Source organism: Nicotiana sylvestris, chromosome 1 (genome assembly GCF_000393655.2).
Source record: "Nicotiana sylvestris chromosome 1, ASM39365v2, whole genome shotgun sequence".
Classification (NCBI taxonomy): Eukaryota; Viridiplantae; Streptophyta; class Magnoliopsida; order Solanales; family Solanaceae; genus Nicotiana; species Nicotiana sylvestris.
The window spans coordinates 17107900-17118858 of NC_091057.1; the positions used below are offsets into that span (position 1 = coordinate 17107900).

General features: G+C 35.7%; 1 protein-coding gene across 1 annotated transcript; it reads left to right on the forward strand.

Moving 5' to 3' along the window:
- The first annotated feature begins 6070 nt into the window (after window positions 1–6070).
- On the forward strand, window positions 6071–8526 carry LOC104217057 (large ribosomal subunit protein uL13w). The gene is made up of 4 exons (XM_009767211.1): window positions 6071–6405; window positions 7523–7639; window positions 7727–7814; window positions 8208–8526. Exons 1-4 carry the CDS (start codon window positions 6134–6136, stop codon window positions 8349–8351), a joined length of 621 nt encoding a protein of 206 aa, XP_009765513.1. The 5' UTR covers window positions 6071–6133; the 3' UTR covers window positions 8352–8526.
- Window positions 8527–10959: the final 2433 nt, after the last annotated feature.

The following is a 10959-nucleotide window of genomic DNA, read 5'->3' on the forward strand; positions in this document are numbered from 1 at the left end:
TTCATCTTTTGGCGACATAGTAGTACTTAGCTTAAAATGGGGAGCAAGTGGAGTACTAACTGGCTTAGTCTTTTCATTTATGCCAAAACGTTATAGTACTCTTTTCAAATATTCTTTCTGAGATAAACAGAGTTTCTTTGAACGTCTATCTCTTATTATCTCCATGCCAAGAATTTTCTTTGCCTCACCCAGATCCTTCATCTCGAACTCCTTCTTCAGTTGAATCTTCAACTTATCAATTTCTTCCGAATTCTTGGAAGCTATCAACATATCATCAACATATAGGAGAAGATATACAAAGGAACCATCTTTAAGCTTGCGCAAATACACACAATGATCGTATTTGCTTCTCTTGTACCCTTGCCGCAACATAAACTCGTCAAATCGCTTGTACCATTGTCTAGAAGATTGTTTCAATCCGTACAATGATTTTTCAAGTTTGCACACCATATTTTCTTTTCCAGCAACTTTGAATCCTTCTGGCTGAGTCATGTAGATTTCCTCCTCCAAGTTTCCATGTAAAAATGCAGTTTTTACATCCATCTCAACTAGTTCCAAATCCAGCTGTGCTACCAAAGCCAACATAATTCTAATGGAGGAATGTTTTACAACTAGAGAAAACACTTCATTGTAATCAATTCCCTCCTTTTGAGCATATCCTTTGGCCACCAATCTTGCTTTGTAGCGAATATCATCTTGGTTAGAAAATCCTTCTTTCTTTGCAAATACCCATTTGCACCCAATTGTTTTCTTTCCCTTCGGGAGATTGGCCAATCTCCATGTATGATTCTGATGAAGGGATTGTATTTCATCATTCATGGCAATCCTCCACTTATCTTCTTCTGAACTTTGGACTGCATCTTTATAAGTGGTAGGAACATCATCAGCTACAATTAGGCGGCACAAGCAACCGTCTCTATAAGACGAACGAGTTTTGTTATTGTCCTTTTTGGCTTGCTAGTTGCAATTGATTCAAGTTGTTGTTGAGGTTCCTGAGTTGGAATTTCCCTCTCTACTGGCTCTTCTTCCAAAGGATAATCTTTATTTGTTTCCTCTTCTGCTTCTTGTGTAGGAAAAATAAATTTTCCTTCAAACTCCACCTGCTTAGAAGCACCCTCATTTTATTTGGTATCTTCTGTCACCTTATTTACCATAGCAGATTCATCAAAGGTAACATCCCTGCTGAGTATTACTTTCTTTGTCATAGGACACCATAAGTGATATCCTTTGACTCCAGAAGTAATCCCCATAAAAATAGCCTTCTTTTCCCTTGGATCCAATTTTGACTCTGTCACATGATAATATGCAGTTGATCCAAACACGTGCAAAGAGTCATAATCTACAGCACGCTTTCCATACTATTTTTCAAATGGTGTTTTGCCATCAATAGCTGCAGATGGTAAGCGATTAATGAGGTGACACGCATATGTAACTGCCTCAGCCCAAAATTCTTTGCCCAAGCCATCATTGGACAACATACATCATACCTTCTCCAGCAAGGTCCGGTTCATACGTTCTGCCACTCCATTCTGTTGTGGTGTATGTCTGACAGTGAAGTGTCTGACGATGCCATCATTTTCACAAACCTTATTAAAATGATCATTTTTGTATTCACTTCCATTGTCTTTGCGAATACACTTGATCCTCCTGCCTGTTTGATTCTCCACCGTCATTTTCCATTTGAGAAAAAGTTCCAACACTTCATCTTTGCTCTTCATTGCTCTTCGGGAAAAATCATCAACAAAGGTTACAAAATAGTGCTTCCCACCCAATGAAGATGTTTGGAAGGACCCCAAACATCATAGTGTACATAATCCAATATGCCTTTAGTATTATGGATCGTTGTACCAAATTTAACCCTTGTCTATTTCCCTTTGACACAATGCTCGCAAAACTCCAAGTTGCAAACCTTTACTCCTTTTAACAATCCTTGATCTGATAAAGTTTTCAAGGATTTTTCTCCAGCATGTCCCAAGCGCATGTGACATAGCCTGGTTGCGTCTGCCTCTTTTTCGTCACTGGATGTTACTGTCGCTGTCCCAATAACTGTACTACCGCGATAACGGTACATGTTATTGTTCTTCTGATTGGCCTTCATTACCATTAGTGCACCGGAGCATACTCTCATCACTCCATTTTCTGCAATGATTTTGAAACCTTTCGATTCTAGGGCTCCCACAGAGATAAGATTTTTCTTCAAACTCGGTACATATCAAACATCTGTTAATGTTCTGATCATTCCATCATGGTTCCTTAATCGTATTAAACCAATGCCATATGAGGTAAGAGGGCTGTTATCCGCTGTATGGATGACTCCATATTCCCTTCTTGAAAATCCACGAACCAGTCCCTGTTGGGACATATATGATAGCTACAAGCCGAGTCCATCAACCATATGTCTGATGATGTTGATGGCTCTGTTGTAACTAATGAGAATTCTGAATCATCACCATCAGCTACATTTGAATCCATAATGGCCTTTCCATTGTTATGTTTGGCCTTATTCTTCAACTTCGGACAGTCTTTCTTCCAGTGCCCCTTTTCTCGACAAAAGGCACATTCATCTTTGCTGGGTCTGGATCTTGACTTGGATCTTCCTTTCTTTGTCCTCATTTGATTTTGAGGACGACCCCTCACAACCAGTGCTTCTCCTTCTCCGCCCTTTTGTTTTTCTCCCTTTCTTTGTTCATAGCTGTACAAAGCCGAACAAACTTCTCTGAGAGAAATTTCGTCATTCCCATGGAGTAGAGTAGTTTCAAGGTGCTCGTACCCATCAGGAAGTGACCCCAACAACATCAAGGCCAAGTCACAATCATCAAAAGTTGCATCCATATTTTACAAATCTGTGACCAACTTATTGAAACTGGTGATATGTTCGTTCATTGTGGTACCAGAAACATAGGTGAAGCGAAACAGTCTCTTCTTCATGTACAATTTATTTTGAATATTTTTCTTCAAAAATTTATCCTTCAGTGCTTTCCATAATTTACTTGCAGAAGTTTTCTTTGTGTATGGATATTTCTGTTCTCTAGCAAGGTAGGATCGAATGGTACCGCAAGCAACGCGGTTGATAATTCTCCAATAACATCTGGTCTCTTTTCTTCAATAGCAAAATCTAGCCCTTGTTGAAAAAGGACATCTAGAACCTCGCCTTGCCACATCCCAAAATGTCCGGACCCGTCAAAAATTTCTACTATAAATTTCGCATTTGACACAATTCTTGTCATAAGCGAAGATGCCAATGATGGTGTATTGTTGACACTTGATGTAGAGTCTTCTTGTTTATTGTCTCCCATCTTTGACACATATATTATTTAATAGCTGACGACACAAATCAAGATTATTTCCTTTCTGGTATGGAAGATCAGACTAAGCTGCAACCACAGAGCATACTCAGACAGAACCTTGACTCAATTACCAAGATAAATCTTTTCTGATGTGGAAGATCAAACTATGCTGCAACCACAAAGCATACTTAGACAGTACCTTGGCTCTGATACCAATTGTTGCGGAAGCCAAATGTATATAGTGTGAATGAGTCACAACTACTATACCAAAAATTATGGCAGCCACCAAATAATAAATAAGACAATAAAGCAACAATAAAAGGAACACCAGAATTTACGAGGTTTGACCAATTTAAACTACTTCCTCGGACACAACCAATATTTTATTCCACTCCAAAATAAAAGAAATAATACTAAAGAGAAAAGATACAAATGCCTTAAGAAGATAAGAAGACAAATGAGAGGTGTGTCTAAATCCTAAACATTAGGCCTCCTTTTATAGGAAACAATTCCCTACCAAATGGCCAAACCACCGATGTGGAATTTGCCAAATTCAACAGCCTTAACAGGTAAGGAATTTGGTCTTGACCGGGAGTCTCTTCTGCGGGCCTTTAGCGCTAATGTTCTGCTTCCTCAATTCTGTTGCAGTTAGCTATAGTTCTACTGCTGCTCTACCATTTGGCACAATTATGGTAATAGCACTTATGTGGACATTCATGACATCGCCACTGCTTGTATTGGGAGGAATTGCTGGCAAGAATAGCATAACTGGTTTCCAAGCTCCATGCCGCACCACAAAATATTCAAGAGAAATCCCATTACTCGCTTGGTACCGTGGTACTGTCCCTCAGATGGCAATGACCAGTTACAAACAAAAACTAGTTCGCCAGTTACAAAACAAAACTTCAGTTCTAGAGCTGAAGTTCGCTAGTTACAAAAACAAAATTTTCAGCTCTAGAGCTGAATTTCGCGAGTTAGAAAACAAAAACTTCAGCTCTAGAGCTGATGTTCACCAGTTACAAAAACAAAAACTTCAGCAATACAAATAGAGAACAAAAACTTCAGGCCCGTCTACTAGAATGCTGAAGTTTTGCGTGATTGCCTTTGCTACTTTAGCCCCGTATGCTGAAGTTATGTGAAAAAGCGGGTACACTTGTAATTTTTTTACAAAGCGGGCACAAGTTAAAACGTGATACAAAAAGCGGGTATAGATGCAAATACCTCGATTCAAACTAACAACAGTTGGGCTAGTTTGACCACATGGGTTGCAATAGCCCATGGGAAAGCAGGTCCATTAATATTTCGGCCTCCTGTTAATCGTGCAGACGAGATGGCAATATTTGTGGTTTGACATACCTGGGGGACAAACACAAAACCATTATGATTTCGAGAGCTAAAGAGCTAAAATTGACAATGGATGGACCTTTTTTTTAATCACTTTTTATATTATGAAATTGTTTTTTTATTTTTTAGAAAAATAATTATGCGTCAGAATTTTAAATTATGTTGGTCAGAAGATTAAAACATCAGGACTCCTGATGATCACAAGAATTTATAGTCGCAATGCGAAAAATTCCGGTGATCAGTCACGATTTTATGGTCAATTGTACAAAAATATGACAATCATTAGAATCTTGTGACAATCATCATAACTTTTAAAATTAAGGTAACCATTAGAAATCTGGCGAATTACCATAAGATTTGTGAATAATTTTTGACCTGCATGTTTCAAAATTCTGACTAAAAATTATATTTTCAAGATTTTTCTTACCGGGGTCAAAATTTAAATGACATCACCAAATGACTTAATTACCAGACTGATCGCTGTATTTTGCACGGTTTTGTAAAGTCTGCCAACGAATTTTAACTCGCCAAACTAAACATTTCGACCAAACCAAGTAGAAGTGTTTAATTTGGACAACACAGAATTTGAGCCAATTTTGTAAATTTATGCAAGTAAAAGTGTCAAATCTGTGTATTAAATCTGCTTCAAACTCTTTCATTCTGTTTGAGTTTGAGACACTACCATTTTATATCCATGACCTTTCAATTGAGATATAAGAATTAATTGTAAATATTGACGATTACCTTTTGTTTACATCGAAGTAAGCAAATTAATCTTAGTGATTATAATTTAAAATAAGAATATCACCTAACCATATTTAAGTAATAAACGAATTATCAAAAATATATATCTTGCATTCATCGATTTGATGTATCAGGTACTGTTTAAATTTTACCAAGATTTAAGTCCCACAATGCACTTAATTTTTTAACCATCAACATGTTCCGAGACACTAATAAAAAGTGCCGTTGATAATTAATTCAAAATGTAAAATTTTTGTCAATTATTCCTTTTTGTATCAGTTGTTCACCAAATGATCGTCTTTTTATAAGTTATTACAGTGTAATTTTTTGAGCAGATTGAAAATCTTATGAGAAAATGTAAGACTATAATCTAGAATTTTATAAGTTATTACAAATATTAGACCACAATATAATGTTTCGTGCGCAAACAAAAAAATTACATGATCTAACATTAGATCCAAGCCTAATGTTATTTGGAAAGAATAATTTTTCAAGGGCTATATTTGCATTTTTTTTTTTTGAAAAAAAAAAATAGGGATAAAATCCAAACAATGGTCTAATTATGCAAATCAGCCTCTAAATAGGATATAGACTATTCTACTGGGCCAAAGTCGGAAGCCCAATAACACACACTCATTCAAAGCCCATTTTACATCCTCTTTCGCCATCATATAAATAGAACCAAATGACACTCTCTTCAAACCCTAGCAGCAGCTCTGTATAGCAGACGTTGAGAGCTCGAGAGAGAGGGTAGAAAAATGGTGTCAGGATCAGGGATTTCAGCGAGGAGGATAGTGGTGGACGCGCGCCACCACATGCTCGGAAGGCTATCCTCAATCTTAGCCAAAGAATTGCTCAATGGACAAAAAGTAGTGGTTGTTAGGTGTGAAGAAATTTGCTTAAGTGGTGGACTCGTTAGGCAGAAAATGAAGTATCTTAGGTTCCTTCGTAAGAGGATGAACACTAAACCTTCTCATGGTCCTATTCACTTTCGTGCTCCTTCTAAAATCCTATGGCGTACTATTCGTGGGTATGTTTTTATTTATTGCAAATGTTAGTCGTTTTTAATTATTTTTTGAATTAAATTGTTTTGGTATATTGTTAGGAGCTGAATTAACAGGTAGATCTCGTTTTTTTAGTTAGTGGATATAATGTATGTTATGTATATAGGGTTTTTGTTTTAGTCTTTTAGAGATAATTATGCTATGGATTGTAAAGAGAGATTTCATTTCATGATGAATGGTTAGGCGAAATACTCAAGTGTTTAATTCTGATTTTAGATTTTTTTTGTCTATGTGTTAGTATTTGATTGCTCACATTGCTGGTCTCAAGCTCTGATAAAGGAGGAGGGTTGTGGTAGGCTGGAAGCTCTCGTAACACTTGCCAATTTTGATGAATTTTCATAATGTTATTGCTGAGCTTAAATAAAGAAAATGAGGATTCATGTCGCCAACCCAAGTTGTTTGGGACCGAGGCTTAGTTGTTGCTGTATTAGTATTTGATTATGTGGTGCTTAAGTGAAAATTAAGATTATGTGAGCTAGTTTTGAAAGTGTAGGTGATGCTCTCGGTAGATGGAGACCAGCTTAGTTCATTGTAGTGAAAATGTGGGGGGTATTTACTGTATGCCTCAACGCTCTTTGATTTTATTTAGTGCTAATGAGTTTGCAAAAGTTGGAAAGAAAAATATTAAAACTAGTACTCCAATATTTGAACTTCCGTCTTTGGATTTTATCAGCATGCCTGTCTAAATTGGTGAAATGCTAATTACTATCATGCTTATAAGCACAGTGTTAGTTAGTTAGTTAAGGACTTGTGTTTAGATAAACCTAGTTTTAAAGAACCTTATTTTTCTTTGAGAGGACAGATTAGTTTGTATTCGAAAAAAATAGTTTGGATGGGGAGTTGATACAGAAAATTCATATAGATGATCCCTGTTGATTTGTGATTAAGATGTAGTTGATTAATTGATGTTCTGTGTATGCAACTCTCAATCTAAAATATCTTTTTTTTTCTCTCTTTTTGTTTGTTGAATAGCACAGTTGGTATCAATGCCTTTACAACTACTAGTAGCTGATTAGGCAAGTATTGGTAATTCCTGCTACTTGTACAGTTGTCAATGTTAATCTCTTGTTTATTTTTCATTAGGATGATTCCCCACAAAACTAAGCGTGGAGCCGCCGCACTTGCCCGTTTGAAGGTTTACGAGGGTGTTCCACCCCCATATGACAAGATCAAGAGGATGGTCATTCCTGATGCTCTCAAGTGAGTGACAGGACAGCACCCATAATTTATTTTATTCTAGTATTGTTTCGTTTTTTTACTGAAGCATTTACTCTTCTTCTTGACTAGGGTATTGAGGCTCCAGGCTGGACATAAATACTGCCTCTTGGGAAAGCTTTCGTCCGAGGTTGGATGGAACTATTATGATACTATCAAGGTATGTTTCTCGCATCTTGTCTTTTGCATTGACCGTACGTCCAGCCTCTCTAGTTGTTGTGTTACCTTACATTTTGAATCAATGGAGCAACTTGAACAGTTAGCTATTCTTGTTAAATAATGTTCTTGACTTCTTTTTTATGTTCTTTATACCAATATGAAACGTAATTCTCTGCTACAAGCAGCAGGCTGTGTTCCTACTATTTCTGCTTAACGCTTATTTCATGTAATTATGAACCCTGGCTCCTTTTTCTGCACTTCTTGCAGGATGATCTTTCATACCTGTAGTTTGCAATAGAATTGAAGTCGTTTTTTGTTTTGATATCCAACTCTTTTTCTGGTGCGATTACCATATTATTCACATTGATCGTTACTTCTCCCTTGTTTACCGCAGGAACTTGAGAACAAGAGAAAGGAAAGAGCTCAAGTAGCATATGAGAGGAGAAAGCAGTTAGCAAAACTTAGGGTTAAGGCTGAGAAAGCTGCCGAGGAGAAGCTTGGTCCTCAACTCGCCATTATTGCTCCGATCAAGTACTGAAGTCTAAATATAGTTGTTTGAAGTACAATTTTGCTGGAGATTGATGTTTTGGCTTAATTTGTTCCTTCTTAGGATACTGTTTTCAGTTTTAACAATATTTTTCATTGAGCAGACTTGTGTGTTTCGTCTATTATCATACTCATTTTGCTACTTAAGTTATGGAAGTTTTTGTGAAGGAATCTGAACAAATTTGAAACTATATAATTTAATTTAGTATGATAGTTAAATAGAGACAGCATGTTTAATAAAATCCACCAGGTTATATTTTTATCTATTTTGACTAGTACGTAGTTTGTCAGTGAACTGTTACAGTATTATTAAGTTTTACAAGAAAGTATTCATAGCTATATTATATAAAGTATTTGACGTCCTAAAGTTTCAAATACGTACAAGAAATAAAGTTTGAACAAATTGTAAGTTAATGTTGAGAACAATTTTTAAGGTTTTAAAAGTAACCATACAAGAAAGGGAAGTTTCTAAAGGTTTATATGGATGAAACACATGGAAATTGAAATTGTTCAAATGAAAAAGTACGACTATTTATTCACTTTCTGTCCCAATTTTTGACCTCCATACCTCCTTATTAAGGACCATATTCTTGGTAAGATGAAGATATTTCACGTCCTGCCTGATCACCTTTCTCCAATACTTCAATACATACAATTTCAGTATAACCATGCCATATATATCTTAACATCCATGCATGCCCTGTTAAGCTAGAAAATGATAAATCATCACCAAAACTGTTGTAACACATTTTTGATAATAGCCTGTTTGGCCAAACTTTTTTTGGGCCAAAAATGCTTTTTCAGGCCAAAAGCATTTTCGGTCAAAAATTGAGATGTTTGGCCAAACTTTTGGAAGGAAAAAAAGTGCTTTTGAGGAGAAGCAGAAGCACTTTTGGAAAAGCAGAAAAAAAATAGTTTCTCTCCAAAAGTACTTTTCTGAGAAGCACTTTTGAGAAAATACACTTAGAAGCAGTTTTCAAAAGCTTGGCCAAACACTAATTACTGCTCAAAAGTGTTTTTCTAAATAATTAGTCAAACACAAACTACTTCTCACTTTAAAAATACTTTTGAGAAAAACACTTCTCAAAATAAGCTAATTTTAGAAGTTTGGCCAAACGAGCTATCATATGAAAATAGCTACTATAAAAGGCAGCCGGTGCATTAAGCTCCCATTATGCGTGGAGTCGGAAGAGTTGGACACAAGGATCTATTGTACACAGCCTTACCCTGCATTTTTGCAAAAGGCTATTTCCACGGCATAAAAATAGCTACTATGTGAAACAAAAAGAGGAAAATGAAAAACCTACCGCTAGAAGTTTTGAACTACTACATTTAAACTTCAGAGTAATGATTTTTTCAACGGTGAATTTTTGAGAAGTATAGTATGCAATTTAGACTTCGCTACCTGTTTTTTGTTTAAATTATTTTCAAATGTCATTTGCTTTATGGACTCTTACTTTTTCCTTAGAGATATATATTTGAAAATTGAATTGATTTACTGTTATACTATTCCTAGTAAAATGGAAATTACGACAATTCTAACAAATTGCGTAAAATTTTATTTTATGATTTTCTCTTCACATATATTTTTGGACTAATTGTGACAACATTCTGAAAACTATTTTGACAAAAACCTTTAGAGAAGCTGAAATAAGTTCATGTTGCAATCATTAAGCCCAAGCTTTTACTCACTCCGTTCACTTTTACTTGACACGTTTTGACTTTTCACGTCCTTTAAAAAATACTATAAAGTACATAATTTACCATGATACCCTTATTAATTGATGCATATTTTATTGGATTTGAGAAAATGATTTGAAATGAGTACTAAATATTGTGTGTATAACAGGAAAAAAAATTTGTCCTATCTTGATATGTGTAAAGTGACAAGTAAAAATAAAAATCTATTTTTAGTATACATACCAAGTAAAAGTGAACAGAGGGTGTACATTTTTTATTTGTTTGCACCAAATTGGCCAAATTTAGGCAAATTATTTGCCACAAATATAACTTGTCGTAAAGTTCACCAGCCGTCACCCTCATTTAAGCTAGAAAATAGTGGTTATTGGTTACTCCCTCCGGTCTAAAATAAGTGATTTTTTGGATATTTTCACACAGATTAAAAAATCTACCTTTTAGCATTAATTAGCAATAGAATTAACCATATTAATTTTTACTATCTCACATAAATACTCCTAACACATATTTCAACACTATTTACTCCAAAGACAATATAGGAAAAGAATAATTAATTCATTCTTGAAATCTGAAAAAATTACTTATTTTGGACCACAAGAAAAAGGCCAAAAAATCACTTATTTTGGACCGGAGGGAGTAATCATCAATGTACCAACCAAGAGGCTGTGAGTTCGAGTCATCCCAAGAGTAAGGTGGGGAGTTCTTGGTGGGAAGGAAGCCGGGGGTCTATTTGGAAACAGCCTCTCTACCCATGGTAGGGGTAAAATTTGCGTACACACTACCCTCCCAGACCCCATTGGTGAGATTATACTGGATTGTTATTGTTGTTGTTGCATCAATGTACTAACCACGCCTTTCTTTTTGCTTAAAATTATTAAATGCATTTACTAACATTAATTCAA

Coding starts and splice junctions, on each gene's coding strand:
- LOC104217057 (XM_009767211.1), top strand. CDS start 6,134: ATGGTGTCAGGATCAGGGATTTCAGCGAGGAGGATAGTGGTGGACGCG. Junction 7,640..7,726: donor GTCATTCCTGATGCTCTCAA/GTGAGTGACAGG, acceptor CTTCTTGACTAG/GGTATTGAGGCTCCAGGCTG. Junction 7,815..8,207: donor ACTATTATGATACTATCAAG/GTATGTTTCTCG, acceptor TGTTTACCGCAG/GAACTTGAGAACAAGAGAAA.